The sequence below is a fragment of the Diprion similis genome, chromosome 8, assembly GCF_021155765.1.
Source record: "Diprion similis isolate iyDipSimi1 chromosome 8, iyDipSimi1.1, whole genome shotgun sequence".
In the NCBI taxonomy this organism is placed as follows: Eukaryota; Metazoa; Arthropoda; class Insecta; order Hymenoptera; family Diprionidae; genus Diprion; species Diprion similis.
Window position 1 is genome coordinate 7,644,730 of NC_060112.1, and position 17,580 is coordinate 7,662,309.

General features: G+C 34.8%; 3 protein-coding genes and 1 long non-coding RNA gene across 6 annotated transcripts; 1 reads left to right on the top strand and 3 right to left on the bottom strand.

Moving 5' to 3' along the window:
• Positions 1–29: 29 nt before the first annotated feature.
• On the top strand, positions 30–8,332 carry LOC124408582 (dual specificity mitogen-activated protein kinase kinase dSOR1). The gene is made up of 8 exons (XM_046885611.1): positions 30–708; positions 2,246–2,471; positions 2,556–2,668; positions 2,745–2,856; positions 6,887–7,063; positions 7,323–7,536; positions 7,681–7,847; positions 7,983–8,332. The coding sequence occupies exons 1-8, from the start codon at positions 584–586 to the stop codon at positions 8,097–8,099; spliced, it is 1,251 nt and encodes a 416-aa protein (XP_046741567.1). The 5' UTR covers positions 30–583; the 3' UTR covers positions 8,100–8,332.
• Positions 3,441–6,526, bottom strand: LOC124409438 (sodium/potassium-transporting ATPase subunit alpha-like). The gene has a single exon (XM_046887041.1). The coding sequence runs from the start codon at positions 6,524–6,526 to the stop codon at positions 3,449–3,451; it is 3,078 nt and encodes a 1,025-aa protein (XP_046742997.1). The 3' UTR covers positions 3,441–3,448.
• Positions 8,333–9,350: 1,018 nt separating the features above from the next.
• LOC124408584 lies at positions 9,351–9,760 on the bottom strand. The gene is made up of 2 exons (XR_006929449.1): positions 9,608–9,760; positions 9,351–9,514 (listed from the first exon to the last, which is right to left on the bottom strand). It is a non-coding gene; the product is annotated as an uncharacterized LOC124408584 (long non-coding RNA).
• A 2,805-nt stretch (positions 9,761–12,565) lies between these two features.
• On the bottom strand, positions 12,566–17,379 carry LOC124409237 (F-box protein SKIP2-like). 3 transcript variants are annotated; one of them, XM_046886736.1, is made up of 7 exons: positions 17,175–17,379; positions 16,981–17,075; positions 16,410–16,537; positions 15,838–16,127; positions 14,533–15,050; positions 13,989–14,265; positions 12,566–13,893 (listed from the first exon to the last, which is right to left on the bottom strand). In XM_046886736.1, exons 1-7 carry the CDS (start codon positions 17,242–17,244, stop codon positions 13,358–13,360), a joined length of 1,914 nt encoding a protein of 637 aa, XP_046742692.1. In that variant the 5' UTR covers positions 17,245–17,379; the 3' UTR covers positions 12,566–13,357. The 3 variants fall into 3 exon arrangements, with proteins under 3 accessions (XP_046742692.1, XP_046742694.1, XP_046742693.1); XM_046886738.1 differs by lacking the exon at positions 16,410–16,537 and having other exon boundaries at positions 17,175–17,308; XM_046886737.1 differs by lacking the exons at positions 16,981–17,075; positions 17,175–17,379 and adding an exon at positions 16,875–16,924.
• Between the last annotated feature and the right edge of the window lie 201 nt (positions 17,380–17,580).

Below are 17,580 nucleotides of genomic sequence, written 5' to 3' on the forward strand. Positions count from 1 at the left end.
TGTACTAAACTCGGCTCCCGGCGATTGTAGGATTGTAGCCTACTTAAATATCGTTGGCGATCCCCAGTAAGAGGAGAACTTGGGACGCGGGAAGTACAGGCGTCCACCGATTCAAAGCCGATTTCCATGTAATAGTGCTCTGCAAGAGGATCCGTATAACCAATATAACCTTCTTTCACTCCCTTCATACGTTTCATACGAAGGTTTTTTTAACAGTTCTCCGGCTCGCCTCCGAAGCCTTATTCACGTAATTACGGAACTTTTGTTTCCCCAACCCGATTATACCGCACAACAAGGAAGTTGAAACATATTTGACAGTTCCACGTTTGACAGCTTAGTCTTGTTATCACGTTGAATACACATATGTACACACAGCTATTTGATAGCTTGGAGCTTTTAGTTGTTAAATATTGATGATAATGCGCGGCTAACTGATACTCCGATAAATCAAGATTCTGAGTAGATAATAAAGTAGAAACCGACTAAAGCGAGATACTCAACGCTGGGTAGTGTTCCTGAGATTCATTCTTACCCATCGACGAAGACTTCTTGGTTTCGGAAGGCTTATAACACACCGTAACAAATGTCGAAGAACAAATTGAACCTGACTCTACCTCCAGGTTCTATAGAACCTGTGGCAGCAGTCTCACCTTCGCCACCAGTTCCGCCATTGCCTGTTTACACAGAACCTGCAGTACCAATTCCGGAGTAAGTTTACTCTTTTATAACAACGTTATTAATGTAATTACTTTTGAAAGAGTTGATCAGTCCGTAATTAATCGTTCAATCTTTATTGTTTTCATATCATATTTTTTTCTTGATTTGTTATTCTATACACCGTATCTACTCGCACCGCCATGTCTTTGTTTGGATGCAATTTACACGCTTGTCATGCTTGCCGCATGATAAATGTTCCACTACGTTTAGCCTCCGTTATATTCTCATTGGATGTATTACGAATTATTGTATTCTGTTGTCATTCACAACCACCACACTCATATGAGGTAGTAACTGCGCTCCCAGTTATAAAAAACTAATGAACCCATACAAAATTACTTACTAAATACAGTAGAAAAATTTATTTCATGAGAAAAATTCAGTTTTTTCAATAAGTGGTTCTTCCACTTTATATTCCAATATGAGTAGGCATCAGTCGAAATAATAGTTCCATTTCTAAGCAATACAAACAATTTTCTATTTCCGCAATAGTCTGGATGAATTGTGTGTAGTGAACTAATTTGAGAAACGCAAAATTCTAATTCTGGATACTTTTATTTAACTAGACTACATTCTTTCTGTGAAAACTGTTGGCCTAAATTGATTCTTGAATCCAAAGTTTAAAAGTTTTTTGAATATGCTTTACGGATACGATTAATAGATATTAACAGTTTCAGTGAATACTAGATAATTTAGAAAATCTGGTTCAATTTTATATCCCGTTATACAAATGTGTGAAATACTAGTCTTCAACATATCATGTCTAATAACAAGTGTCTTGATTGGTACCTAATCGATTTTGCTAATCACAACTTCTTATAAAACTGCAATTTAAACTGCTGTTGAAGTTCAAACGTCACGATAACAAAATACCAACACAAGTTATTCAATCAGTTCACCTATTGACAATTCAGGAGATGGTTGACGAAGGAAAGTCCTATGCAAATAATCAACCTTATGTACACTTTTTGATTGCAATCCTGTAAACCTTCAATATTTGTATTTGTTATGTTACTATTACTTGCAAACTTGAACCTGCGAATTGGAGTCACTTATGTTTATTCGAATCTCAGTTACAATTGGACAGTTCACAACTTTAGCAACCCAAGCGTTTTCCAAAACTCTTTCACCAACACTGAATTTGAATGATAAATGAATGTAATATTTACCCCTCAGTTCATCAAGTTGTGTCCAATGGTTTACGAAGTTTCATTTACTCCTGAAGGATTTATTAGAGTTTATGAGATACGCTTGATCAATCGAACTTCTAGACACAATGTTACAAGTTCTGTCCAAAATACTGGTACATATTGATACATATTGTTTATTGAATATATAAATTTTTATTGACAATATTAATTCTGTAGTGAAGTTGATGCATTGAAATTGCATCGCATTTATTCCTGTGAAATAATACCACAGATGTTGTAATTGTTTCAAATTGTTACTGTGTAACTAGCAACCTCAATACAGTTCCTGTGAAATCTGGGCATATATTTGCATTCATTAATTTAATAAAATTTTGCAGTGGTGTAATGGGAAAAATGAGCATCGATGCCCTTCAAGAGCGATTAGAAGAACTAGAAATGGATGAGGAACAACGCAAAAGATTGGAAAGTTTTCTTGGCCAGAAAGAAAAAGTTGGTGAATTATGTGATGAGGATTTTGAAAAATTAGGAGAGCTGGGTGCGGGAAATGGTGGCGTTGTTATGAAAGTCAGACACAAAAAGTACGGCCTCATCATGGCTAGAAAGGTATTTAGGAATTTATCACGGCAGAATGTGAACTAAAAATCAGAATATTAAAATCAACTTGTATTTCTTCTTTTGTAATTTCAGCTAATCCACCTTGAGGTAAAACCGGCCATCAAAAAACAAATAATAAGGGAACTCAAAGTTCTCCACGAGTGTAATTTCGCACACATTGTAGGCTTCTACGGAGCATTTTACAGGTATGATTTCGCTAATCTCGTCAATTTATTTGTTGTGTAAAACTTCAGCTTTTTTTAATGATAATTACTGTCATAGCGATGGTGAAATCAGCATATGTATGGAATACATGGACGGCGGATCGCTGGATCTTATTTTAAAAAAAGCTGGCAGAATACCTGAATCGATATTGGGAACCATCACAGCTGCGGTAAGCAATATTTATTTAAACTTATTTTCATTCTGCAGGTACATTATTACAGACTTTTTGTCGTTTTTTAAAAATTAATTGCTACTTGAAGGGTACACTCTTCAATTGAAGCCCTTCTATCTAAATGGCGTCAATATTATTGAAAAGCTGATACTTTTATACACATATACATAGACTTATATTTGTAATTTTCTTGTTTGAAAATGGTTCAGTGCCTTTGGATGATATCTACAAGTTAATCAACATTATTTAGTTTCATTTATTTAGAAATTTTATTATTAATCGTTTCATTTCTTACGTAGATATCTGGTCACAATCATTATTTAAATTTTCAATTGAGAAAAGAATTCTATAATACAAGTGTGTTTTTTTTTAAGACAAATTTATTGATGCCCAGCACTCTGATATTCACATTTTTTAATAATTCATAGGTTTAAAATACTACTCCCAAAGCTGGGATTCCATTAGTTCTTAGTCTAAAGAAACATTACATGGCTTAAATAGTTCATCTCAAATTACACTACAGGTAGTACATCATACTGTAGGAAAATTTTGCTATTAATTGCTCTCTAGAAAGAAAGCTCATGCAATGTTAGTAGTACGTTTCAGTTTCAACAAAACCTCCTGGCCACCTACGAATACACAATCTTCGTAATTCGTCATATATCCAAAGCAAAATCGCAAAAGGTAAACATGGCAGAAACCAAATTGGATCTAAACTAACTGTCTGGAATATAATCTCTGTCCCGGGCACATATAAGAGTATTGCCGTTAGAGCCATCTCGAAGAAAAATGAAAAGTTTAAAAACCAGTTACCCATACCTTGTTGAAAAATTGAATTTCGACGTGTTTTACATATTACTAAGTCTACCATCTGAGTTATTACTATGGAAATAAAATAGCCAGTTCGTGCTGTGTGTAGTAGCGACATTCTGTCTTGGTAATTCCATTGTTGGCCAAATGAATCTGTCAAATTATTGACAGTCTGAGATTCCCATTTCAATCGCAATCCAATTAAATCATGCGGGAAAAATCCGTAAAAACTAAGGATAGTAAAATAAGTGTAAAATCCCGCCAGTGATTGTATCATACCAATTTGACCATAAGTCATAGAAATCAAACGCTTGTTTACCAGTTTGTCGCGCTGAGGATTCCTCGGTGCTCGACGCATTATATCAGATTCAGCGTTTTCGTAAGCTAGTGCAATCGCTGGTAATAAGTCTGTTCCTACGTCAACGCACAGTACCATTTCAATGACAAATGGGAGTGGTATGTCGAACACTATTGTGCTCAACAGGGGTAGCATTTCAGGAACACTCGATGTCAACGTATAAGCAATAGATTTTTTCAAATTATCAAATATTAATCGGCCTTCTTCAATTCCAATCACAATGGAGGCAAAGTTATCATCCATTAATATCATGTCAGCAGCATTCTTTGCCACATCCGATCCAGTGATACCCATAGCAATCCCAATATCAGCTTTTCTTAGAGCCGGCGAATCGTTAACTCCATCTCCAGTTACAGCAACAATCTCTCCCAAACGTTGACAGCTTTCTACGATAAGTAATTTTTGTTGAGGAGATGTACGGGCAAATACAATTTCCTCATAGTCCCTTATCAGCAAGTCCAATTGATGCATCTCCATGTTTCTGAGTTCATTACCAGTAACCACGATGGCAACACTTTCAGTGCCCTCAATCTGCGAGATGGATATATTGCGAACCATAGCAGCTTCATACTTCGTTTCATGACCTTCCCCTATGATGCCAACTTTTTTGGCAATAGCCATAGCCGTGACTGGATGATCACCTGTAACCATTATTACCTTAATTCCAGCACTTCGGCATTTTCTTACAGCTTCTGGAACTGTTGGTCTAGGCGGATCGATCAAGCTTATCAATCCGAGAAATCTGTAACCATTGTGTGGATAATTTTGTTGCTTTGAATCATTTGTATTGAATACAAAGTCAAGTCCATACTGGCTCTCTGGTAGATGTAAATCACAGTATGCTAAAACTCGTTCACCTAAATATCCTAGATCAGTGCATGCGTTTCGTATAGTTGACTTAACTGTAGCACTCATTGCACCAGAGCTTCCGCCAATTTCCAATATCGTACTACATAATTCTACTATGATCTCTGGAGCTCCCTTCAGTATCATTATGTACCCACCTTTCTCTTCTCTATGTATAGACATTTGGAATTTTCTTGACGAGTCGAATGGGATTTCTGCTACTTTGGGGAATTGGGTTCGAAACTTTGTAGTGGGATGAATGTGCTCGCAAAACTTGAGGATGCCTGTCTCTGATGCATCACCTATAACTTCCCACTCGTCGATGGGAAGTACAATAGCATCTGGAGTTAATCTCATTTTAAACTCTGCCCGTAGACAAAGAGTAGCAGCCTTAACGAGCATGTTGAATGCTGGTTTTTCGAGCAGAAGATCTCTTTCTGCCCCTAGATTCGGATTGGCGACAATCTGATGGGTCTCATTTCCAAACCACAAATGGGATACGGTCATTTTATTTTGTGTTAAAGTTCCTGTTTTATCCGAGCAAATGGTTGATGTTGATCCCAGAGTTTCCACTGCTTCCAAATTCTTGACCAAACAATTTTTTGTTGCCATTTTTTTAGCTGTTAGCGTCAGACTTGTTGTTACTGTTACAAGTAACACTTCTGGTACATTAGCAATGACAATGCCTAACAAGTATGTAAACGCCTTTACAAGATTGTAGCCCAAAAGTAATGCTAATGTAAAAAATAAGAAACCAGAAATAATAGCTACAACAGTAATTATATGTACAAAATGTCTGATTTCCTTGGCTATAGGTGTTTCTACCTTCTTGAGGTTCGTTGTAAGGCCAGCCAACCGTCCAATCATTGTACGATCCCCAGTAGCAATAACAATACCTCTTGCTTCACCAGCGACGGCGAAAGATGAGAAGAATGCTACGTTTTGTGATTCCAGAGGGTTGCGGTCAGTTGGCTTGTCAGATCGTGACTGCGGTTCGCTTTCTCCTGTTATGCTAGAGTTTTCCACTCTAAGTCCTACGCATTCTATAATTCTAATATCAGCTGGAACTTTATCTCCAAGTTTTATTTTCACCAAATCACCTACAACAACTTCTTCTGTAGGTATTTCAAGCATCACTCCTTCTCTGATAATTAGGGCACAAGTTGGAACCATTTTTGAAAAAGAATCCATAATCTTCGAATTTTTACTCTCTTGATAGTAAGCGAATAAGCCTGAGATAATGCAAATGGCAACAATGATGACTCCGAACCACTGTATGCCATCATCTTTTGTATCAAGTGCATATAATACAAAACATAGGGCTGCACATGTCCATAATAAAGCAGCAAAGCCCCCACACAAGCATTTTAAAAATTTTATATATTCGGGCGTCATTTTTGGTGGGGAGATAGCATTAGGACCATCTCTTTCTAACACATTTTGAGCTCTTTCGTTGTTTAAACCAGACTCTATGTTTGTATTGTATTTCTCGCAAAGTCTTTCTAATTCTATCATGTGATCAACAGTCTCCAGTTCATGGTGCAAGTTCTCAATTTCATATTCCGTTAATCTTTTCTTTTGTATGTGCAAGGAAGACTTTGTACTCCCGCTTGCTAAATTCGTAATTGAGAAATTATTAGTTCGCCGAGCCATTTTTACAATATGTAAATTAATATTACTACAAACTGAATGTTTTTGTATAACAATATTGGTTATGTTTTTACTGAGTGGTATGAAGACTTATTGTTTCATAGCAATCTCAGATCATACTGAGATTTGTTATTTGCGAAGAAAAGTGTACTTATTTTGTTTTAAATTTAATGCATGTGCGGACAGAATTGATATTGATGTGTCACTGTACTATTTTTTTAATCAATATATTGATTATCAAAATATGCCTTTATAAAGTTGTATGCGAAATTTAACGGGAAATATAATTGTTCATAATTTAAATTAATATTAACTCTCGGTAAACCTAATACAGCTACGGTGACCTAATTTTGTCTTTTATAGGTTCTCAAAGGATTGAGCTACTTGAGAGACAAACATGCTATTATGCATCGTGATGTAAAACCGAGCAACATTTTAGTCAACAGTGCTGGAGAAATAAAAATTTGTGATTTCGGTGTTTCCGGTCAGCTCATTGACTCAATGGCTAATTCCTTTGTCGGCACCAGAAGTTACATGTCTGTAAGTATATGCGTAAGGAAGTTTCAAATTCATTTATTATAAAAAGATTATCAGTGAGATTCAAACTTTACTAACAACACTAATTCATACTTCAACATCATATGCTTCATCATAGCTCGACATCCTGTATTACAGAGACCTATAGACATTTTAGAGTTTACTCAACCAGAAATTTTTCTCACCTAAAGTTAATCGATTTGAGAACGGCTTTAGAGCAGTACAAGTATGCTCCCCCATAATAAATGTTCTAAACTTTCAGCCAGAAAGACTTCAGGGTACACACTATTCGGTCCAAAGTGACATATGGTCTCTCGGCTTGTCATTAGTTGAAATGGCGATTGGAATGTATCCAATTCCCTCTCCAGATGCAAGAACTTTAGCTTCAATATTTGGCCCTCAACAAAATCAATCACCTGCCGAAAATGCCCCTGCTAATAACGTGTCCACTCCAACATCACAGTCGCCTGCTCATAGTAAGTATTCACTGCATTCATACAAATTTTACGAGTTTTTCTTTACACGATATATTCTGAACACACTGCAAGGAGTATATATAGACGTTAAGAAAACTAATATTAGTGGACGATATTAATGAATGATTTCCTATTGAATAAAAGATGCTAGTAGTCCGAGACCAATGGCGATTTTTGAGTTACTGGACTATATTGTGAATGAACCACCTCCAAAGCTTCCACCCGGTATTTTCAGCAACTCATTTACGGATTTCGTTGACCGTTGTTTGAAAAAAAATCCCGCTGAAAGGGCGGATTTGAAAACGTTAATGGTATGTCTTAATTATTTATTGAAATACTTCGAATTTTTATGTTGAAGAGAATCTATATTAAAATTGTCGGTTTGATAATCGTACGTTATTTACTATCAACATACAGCTCATATTAATGTAAAGAATAAATTGTAGAACCACGAATGGATAAGAAAAGCAGAATCAGAAAATGTGGATATCGCAGGATGGGTATGTCGCACTATGGATCTTCAACCAACCACTCCAACGCGCCTAGCGAACGTACAGTCCTGAATAAATGTCACTCTTACATACTTGACCACATACATTCGTGTTCAGTACTCTTAAGTAGTTCTGAGTTTCTTTCATTTTAATCAATTATAAGCAGTGGCATTTTCTCATTTGACGTTTCTCTGTATATGCTCATCCCCACATAAACAATTTTGAGAATAGACAGTAACGTATGGACATTAGCCACTCACTCAAACTAGGTATCTAATTTAATTGTCTTCATTTTCACATGCTAATAAGTGATTGAAATTGACATTACACCAAATTTATATGAAATACACATCATAATTGGTCATGTCGTCATCTGAGTTATGGAATTCCCCATCATTCTAACAGAATTGTATAAGTATATTAGTCACATGGTCGATATTAATAGCAAAGTGAAGTGTATTTAAAGTGTTAGTTGAACTTGAAGTGAAATTCTTATTAATTGGAAATAAACAGTAAGTGCTTGAGTAAGCTAGAAATTTTAAAAAGCGTTGTAAAAACAAACAGTATTGATTAAATGTTTATTTACTGTCTATATTTCAAAATTGTCGAGGAAATTTTGGTGAATTAAGCTTCGATATGGAATTCGGATAAACGGACGTATGCGTATCCAGGATAGTTTAACTCAATTCAAAAATTAGTTGTTACAATCCAGAAATCATACGCCACTGTACTGCAATTAACATTATTTTACATGTTTTATTGAGTTCATTTAGTTTTGTCAAAAAAGTATGTAAGATAAAAAAATTGTAGCATAGTTTTAGTGACGTACACTCGCAAATGAAATGTATACTCTCTGTATCGAAAATGAGATATCACAAAATGCAAAATCGAACTAAGCAAGTAATTCATCCACAAAGATGAGCTGTATGAACTATAAGTGTGTATATATCTGTACTGAAAAGTTACAGAGCACAGCCTGTTATTTGAGACAACATTGCTTTTAGTGATTGATTTTACCATTGCAAATGTAACTGAAAAGTCTTTTACTCAACATAGAAAAATTCAAATTATCACAGATGTGCTTATAATAATGTCTATGTATGCATGTATTGACTTAGAAATACGCTGCTTTCCTATTTATGCCCTAATATATTATTACTATTCCACATTTGCAATCGTTAATTAATACACGAATAAGCGAATTTTCGAAACGGGATGGAGCTCTGGTGACTTTTTGGTTTAGACCTTCATCGTATATGTCAATAGGCCAGTAATTATTAGATTTGAAGAAAATAAACTGTGATTTTCTTTTGACATTGGTTGAAATTTAGTTTAAAAATAATTCCTTCTAGAGAACAATCAATTGATATAGCTAGGTTCGGCCACTTCCGGTTTGGCTTAAAACTCACCGGAATTTTCAACCAATACTTTTTTATGCCAGATAATGAAGATAAATTTGATTGCCTAATATGTCAGTCAAGTCAAGCCTGATAGTAGATGTGATATCTGTTATGTTTCATTTATAAATTAACAACGATACACTCTGTGTTATACCAGATAGTTTATAAACAAAACAAAACGGATTTGTCGGTCCTGATACTTGTTAACGATACATGCACATTCCGCAGTACGATATTGTGCATAAATAATATTGCCACGAAGTGATATAGTATAGCCTAATTATTAAGCTGTGTATTTTATGAAAATTGATAACTTTTATTCAATGTGAAGTTGAGTTCAGACTCTAGAAATTCTACACTAAGCAAGATCTAATAAAACTCGAAGAATTTTTAAGACAGTTTGCTTAGTCTCGACAGTTCGATGATTACGAAGATATAAACATCTTTTTTAACAAGTCGAAAGTCTGAAATAAGCAATTCGGCACATATTCATGATTGCAAAATCATTAATAGTTACATCTTTCCGAAATTACTATTAATTATTATGCGTTAAAGTATGTTTAATAATCGCAAGTAAAAGCAACCGTAAAAAGCCTACCTTTACGATTGGGATATTATGACTCCAACTCATAGATACATCCAATTTTGAAAAATGCATGCGACAGTTTTTGAATCACGATCCGTTCAATAACCTGGATATAAATCATTCTTACGGCCGCGATGGGTTTTATATTTATAATAAAAAATATTCCCCGTCACCTCGCTTTGCTTAGCTTAAGATTATAAATCGTGTGCAATGTATACGCAACATGTTTAAATGATTATTGTAAACTAATTGTTTATTCCTTCGTATACATATTGAAAACTATAATACCAGTGGTACTTATAACAAATACAATATTTTGTGTTAACAAAATGCAGTCAACAATTTGTTGTTATGTGTAAATCAAGTTTTTATCATTAACTCAACTATCAGTAAACTGTTTATATCTAAGAGGTTGTGGTGTGCCTTTCTTGCCACTGACTATATCAGAGCATATTATGGAATGAAAGCAGTACTGAATCGATGCTAGGATTCAGGAAAATAGGAAGGAAGAGCATGTTTCGAGAATACTGAAAATAGATTGAAATTGATGGGATCTCAGGCTCTAGCGTGTGATCCAATCCAGTGATGGGGTGTGATTGGTATAACAGTTACACTTGTCTCCGTTTTGCCTAAAATTAGTGTAACTAGTATGATTAGTTATCAATCCAGACATTCACATGACTTTGGAAATTATTGCACAATTATTAACTATTTGTTGTCAAGTTATTGGAAAACTTTTTTAATAGAAAGTAGAATTAAGTAGGTTGTAAACACGCTTGCCCAGGTCTTTTCCATCACTTAGTTACCAAAATTTTTCTATCGAAAATTAAAATAATATATGAACGAAACTTGTTATTTTAATGAAAACTATCCAGTGCGAGATTTACACCATATAAGTTCCTTATACAGGACGATGAAATATTCATCTGTGAGAAATCGTTTTCAGAAATAATGCTGGAAAACGCAATTTAATATCATTAAATAAGTCATAGATAATCATGAATTCAATAATAGCTTCTCAATGGTCTTCAAAACGGCTGAGAATAGAAACCTAAATTTTTCGGAGTATATTAAGATACTAACTGAGATGGCAACCTTCCATTTTGGATCTAATTCAGCAGATGGTGTCACCACAAGTGACTCATTTCTAGATTAATTAAAAGTTAAATTGGATCAAAAATGGCAAGTTCTTATCTTAGGCTACTATACCCTGAAGATAATCGAGTCTTTCTAACAGACAGTACGACGGACCGACATTATGCTAAATCCTATTTTTTTTGTTTGTTTTGGTTTTTGCAAATTATAAATGGCTAAGATATGCCAAAATATGCCAAAATAATAAGTCATTTTTTGGCCAAAACTAATACTTTTCGTTTCACTTAATTATGAGCGATGATAAGCATTTTTTTAAAGTGCACCTAGGGTGAGGGTAGTTAAGTTCTTGGCACCAAACCAGACTTGTCGTGTAGATTCACCTTTGGATTACCTCATCATAATGTCCACAACTACGTAGAAATTGATTAAATTTTGAACAATCGTATGTTGATTATTCGAAAACTTACGACAAACACAATAAATATCGTGCATCATATTCTGCTGCCATCAAATGATTCTAAGTAAATATTCGTAACACAGGGATAAGTTCATTCGGGACAATCCGACGAATTACTATATTGATGACTCGTGAATTTTTTGACAAATAAAAGTCGACCTTCGTGACTTGTAACAAATATACCACACTACATCTTTTATTATGGGTATATACCCATTAATTTGTACATTCTGATTACCAGTTCAAATCATTCACTCAAAAGCTGCATTGCATCCATAGTATTCTTTCCAAATCTCTTGACCCCAATACCTGAGTGTATATTTTTACACTAATTTTATTTTGATATCACTCTTGCTCCAATGGTCCCATTTCTAATGCTTTCTACGTAGTAAACACGTTATTACTAACTACATGTGTTAATTGTGAAAAAAGGAATCTGGAACTCACAATTAAATCACCTTGATATTTACCTTAACCATTTCCTGTATCGTCATGATTTTCAAAACCAAACTTTTCACTGGCTATTATAATTGCACAGTCGTCTCATGTACGAACGTTAACACACCATATATAAGATTTTTGCAATCTGACTGGGATGACGTTAAACTTTTTGTTTTCACCCAGACTTGGTACAGTTACAGCCTTTGATACATAAATCAACTGTCAATTCGGCCCAAAAATCAGTGAAATTTTGCACAATGTACATTATTATTCAAGGTTTTGTGAAAAGAAAAGAGGAAGTGAAAATATTTATGAGAAGTTAAAATAAATGTAGTATATTTTTATTGATGTCAGTCGGAGGTAAATAAATTATATTAATTTTACGTTCGTGATATCCTGTATGCATTAAATAATAAAAGATATTAAGTGTTACACGCAATTTATACTCATTAATAAACGATATTCCAAAACATCAATTTTAATGCATTAATAATGCACAAAATAAAATTAGAATATTTATATAATAGCACGTAATTTTCGAAATAAAATAGTCCATATATAGTATAGTCATTTCTTTTATTCGTCAATTTTTTTTCTCGTAGTAATAAAAATAAGTCACACTTAGAAATATACATGTTATAAAAATGACAATATCGTTTATCAAACTTCTGTTATCACCATCAAGTTTGTGAACTCAAATAAACAACTGCCAGGGTTGAGTATAACACAGACTTAAATTATGGATTAAACTGGCTTTACCTATAATATTTCTAGAATGTTGTTGAAGACTATTAAGAAAACTTAAGATTAGAATGTCGCCTTGCATGCTGCATAAGAATGAAAATGAGATGTATAAAATTTCGAACAATATTCATTTACGTAATTACAGACAAGTGATAAACAGGTAATGAGACTGAACATACAGTTATAACATTTCATATCAACACTGTTCTAAAAATTCGATTGAATAAGTATTCCTGTACAGGAATTTCAAGTTTTCAAGTTTGGAATATTGATTGTGTAGACGGTCAGCCAGTACACTTTTTTTTAGTACAATTTACTATGATTCTGATTGAAATAATATTATAACTATGTAAGGAAATAATCCATGCAACTTACACACAGTTAAAGACACAATTTCTATTCGCGCTTGTCTGTTTCACTGTATAGTAGTAAATTTTGCTATAAAAAAGGGTTAACCATAACACTAGCGAAATTAATTAAATAATTTTTCGTAGTGCAGGATGTTCGACTTGTTCAGCTGTCTACATTTTGGCTCCACACTTTACGTAAATAGAACATGATTAGAAACTTGCAATACTTAACAATTTTAACTAGTTTACTTTCCACCTCAGGCAACCCAGTCCTCAAAAAAATCATCGTTCTGATCATCCCAAGCATTTCTATCGTCTGATAAGTCAAAAAAGAAATCGTCTTTGTCGCTATCCTCATCTTCCGAAGGAAAGAAGCCACCATGATCAAAGTCGGGCCTCATATGAGTATGAGACAGATCAACATTTATGATTTGTAACAATGGAGATATTTCAGTCAACTCATCAAGATTGGTGCCAGTGCCTCCGACTATAATTTTGAGTATTGAGTTGTTTGTTCGCACCTTAGTAGCTTTAACAGCTACTTCTAAAGTTGAGTTTGTAATGCAATTACATCCCGATAAGTCGAGGAGTTCAAGTTGTGGGCAGACTTGAATCAGAGCTGATGTGCCGAAGTCAGTGAGATGAGGACACCCTTGACATTCAAGATGTTTCAACTGATGCATGAGAGGTAGGGCATCGTCAGACACATGCCCCATATAGTTTATCAACAAGTCTTCCAACTTTGGTAGGGATGCGATTGCGGCAATACCCTCATCCGTTACAGGGTTACAGCCTGTGTCAATATAATAATATTTGGTTGCAAAGCTTTTAATTGATGACTAAACAAAACTAAAAGACAATTTTCAACAAATTATCTACTCATCTTACCAGATATGTCAATGTGTTTGAGTAACACGCACTGCGCCGCAACAGCTATGAGAAATTTATTTGTTACTACAGGATTCCATGCAACGTTCAACCTTTCCAGATTAACCAGGTTAGCCACGTGTGACATTCCATTTGTAGTCAGTAACGGAAAGCTTCCGCACAGTTCGAGTTCCTTTAAGCTGTCCGCACGACAAGCAATTGCTCGAACTGCATAATCACAAAGGCCTACACATCTGCTGAGCAACAATGAACTCAGGTTGGAGAACTTGGCAATGGCCTGATAACAAGAGGAGAAAAATAATTGTATTGTTAAACATATAGTTTATTATACCTATCTGAGATCAAGTTATATTTCATTCAGGGATGAATAAAACTCAATACTGTTTTCAGAAATGTGTTACTTAAAAGGATGATTACTGAGTATGTGTGGCTGTATAGATTATATTTAATTATCTCCTTAAAATTTGTACTGGAAAAATAATTCTTACTGTTAAAGGACTTTCAACCGGCCTTTTAAATGCTAAGTAAAAATTAAAAAACTTACATTGGCAAAATTACACGATGAGACAGCATTGCACTGAGACAAAGAAATTTCTTCCATTCCATCAGCCGGTAGGTGCACCAAGCATTTGCCGGTGAGTATAGAGTTTTGGACTATTTTAAGACACTTTAATTTTCTATTTTTAGAAAACAATTTGATCAAATCATTATCGCACGAACTTGTGCATGATCCTAGAACTAGTTTTCTTATATCTCCACAGTTTTGAGTCAACGAGTCGATGCCTGATGATGAAACATTCAGTGACGTAGTATCTATAGTTTGTAAATTGGGGCAAAGTTTGCCAATGATAGTCAGTGTACTTTGGCGTAGGCTGTGAGATATTTGGGACAAATCAATATGATTCAAGAAATGACCACATCGTAATAGCACTTTGCGCAAAGTTGGAGTATCGATGCTTGGATCCTTTTTACCCGGAATATATCCCCAAGCAGACAGTGATAAATCTAATCTTTTCACTGCCCGCCAAGATTCTAGACTCACAGCATGCCACCGCTTGCAAACTATAATGAAAAAATCAAAAATTAAGAAAGGCAACTCGCTCGTGACACTGAATAGAAGTAATCACTCCGGAGTTAATATGTTATGTAATGTCTAGTGAGGTTCCAAAATGTGCTACATTTTTGGATTCAAAGAGCTACTGAAACCCATGACCAACCTTTAAATGTCGTATCTCAGAGCAGAATTTTAAATAGTGTGATATTTGAATATTCTTTGATCATCATTTGTTTGAAGAATGTATGTACAATATTTCAACAGAAATACAAAGATGGGGTTGTGAGATACAGGAAAGGCAGGAATGATCAGAGAATTTCAACAATCGAGAAAAGTTTTAATCTTGTTTTATCCCTAAACTTGTATGAATAATGGAGGCTATGATAAGTTTGCAAAATTTTTGCTAATTTATGGCATAATGATTTTCAATCTAGTCTGTTATTCAACAGGGTGCGTATGATGATGCCTGTGTATTTGAACTACAAGTTGCAATAGAATGTATAGATAACTTTTACAGTGGGTTTTCGCGAGTTGCAATTGCTCTGAACATACTGCAGTGAATTTGGGACACACTATATGATAAGACTACATGCTGTCACCGCTATGATACTAAATAGGAATACACCGTATTGTTCAAAGTATAAGCCAACCCCCAATTCAGAGGCAGTATTCCAGGATGATTTTATGGTTACAGGATGATTTTTGCGGGTGCGGTCGACGTAAAAAATCCTTGGCTTATATTAGGAACAATATGTTATATTAAATCAAAAAGTGATGAAAAATGTGAAGAAGTACCTCTTTCAATTCTTACTCTGTCAGTAATTGGCAGATAAAGAAACATGTGGATTAGGCAGTCGTCGTTTAATTTATTTATTGGAATATCATCTTCTAATGAACTTTTACTTGGCATGTATGATTGGAGGACACCGTCATTTGTTTCTGTCTGTTGCTGTGTTTTATTTTTTCTAGCTGCAACTTTTCTTTGGTTTTCCATATTATCTGGCTGATGCCACGAGTCAGCTGGCATGACTCTTAGATCTCGATTGTGCAAATGAATTTCTTTCCGACTGCCATCTTGCCTGGCTCTGAAAGGTGCAATAAAAGATTTTCGTAAACATCATGCTGTGTTCGTGAAATCATGAAGATTAACTTTGCATGGGCAGGGAAAATTGTGAATTTTGTTATATGATATTTGTGTGGATCATTGGCTTATTTGCAGCAATTTCTAAAGTAACCAATAATTACCACATTGGCGGTAATCTCAACATTGAAAATTACGGTATCTTATAATGCATGTTAGAATTGACCCACTAAAATGATACTAAAAATTTTCTTAAAATTTAGCATAAAAGACTTGAAAAACTCACTTCATGGCATCATCAATACTGCTGAATGTAACAAAAGCATAATTACTTTTTCCATTGTTTCGTTTGAGGTAGCAGCTGTCAACTTTACCATATTTTGAGAAGACATTCTGCAGATCTTTTACAGTAGTCTGTAAAGTAATGTAACAAAATAAAATATTTTTAATGCGACATATTATATTAGGTAAAAAAATTCTATGTGTTCATGATGACTTTTGTGAATTCACTTGACCATGCATGTAGATGCAGTCTCCACACTTATAATAATACTATGCGTACTTTCCATCAGATCAATTCTATTATTGGAGAAAGTTGTTATTATCATTAGGGACAAAAAAACCATACAGTTTACCGGACTCTTCCGAGTATAAGCCTAAGCTGACCCTGCGTATGAAACACAAATGACTTTGGCCGGTGCTATCAACAACAAGAAATCTCTGCTTATATTCGGAACAATACGGTACTTACCCTACAAGCGACCTTTCGTTTGAATATATGCATGTATACAAATTCGTTACATAGCATGTATGTACATACATACAATGAAGCTATAAATACCACAGCATGTACTAACTCTTTGTGCCAAATTGCCGACGAAGAGTTTTCGGATCGGCACCCCGTCCTCCGTCGCCGAAAGGTTGCACTCGTCTTCAGAATCATTCGGTTCATCTAGAAATGATATAAAATTGTGAGCAAGCTTTGATTGAAAGCTAATGTCGAATCAGAGTAACGTCAAAAATAAATTTTTTGGAAGGTTACGAAACATACCTTTATACGAATATACGTAAACCCTTGTCATTGCTTCGCAAACGTGACGCAATATTTCGTCATTGTCCATAATCACAGTTAATTATTATTAATAATGCGGATACTAAAAATTCAGCTAATTTTGTGTCACTTCGTCAATACTTATGAGATATCTTCTCGACAGCGGGTAACACCGAAGGATTCAGGCAATACACAATTTCCATCTTGAAATATTATTCGTATATGTAGTTGCAAACCTAACGACGATTACTTAAAAGTCAGTGTTCACAAGCCAAATACACATTGATTTAATATTGGCACCCTTGGCAGGATAGGTGCGCGATTTGTGTACCGAGCTGAAGCCGTAATAAGAGACTGAGAGCAACAGCTCGGTCGGCCCTCTCACTTCAATCGGTAACTTAGAGGG

What these genes read in the sequence shown, in the direction of transcription:
- LOC124408582 (XM_046885611.1), top strand. Translation starts at nt 584, where the DNA reads ATGTCGAAGAACAAATTGAACCTGACTCTACCTCCAGGTTCTATAGAA. An exon ending in CCTGCAGTACCAATTCCGGA is followed by an intron (nt 709 to 2,245) that starts GTAAGTTTACTC and finishes AAAATTTTGCAG; the next exon opens with TGGTGTAATGGGAAAAATGA. An exon ending in CGGATTTGAAAACGTTAATG is followed by an intron (nt 7,848 to 7,982) that starts GTATGTCTTAAT and finishes AATAAATTGTAG; the next exon opens with AACCACGAATGGATAAGAAA.
- LOC124409438 (XM_046887041.1), bottom strand. Translation starts at nt 6,526, where the DNA reads ATGGCTCGGCGAACTAATAATTTCTCAATTACGAATTTAGCAAGCGGG.
- LOC124409237 (XM_046886736.1), bottom strand. Translation starts at nt 17,244, where the DNA reads ATGGACAATGACGAAATATTGCGTCACGTTTGCGAAGCAATGACAAGG. An exon ending in CATCGTGTAATTTTGCCAAT is followed by an intron (nt 14,266 to 14,532) that starts GTAAGTTTTTTA and finishes TCTTGTTATCAG; the next exon opens with GCCATTGCCAAGTTCTCCAA. An exon ending in CAAACACATTGACATATCTG is followed by an intron (nt 13,894 to 13,988) that starts GTAAGATGAGTA and finishes ATATTGACACAG; the next exon opens with GCTGTAACCCTGTAACGGAT.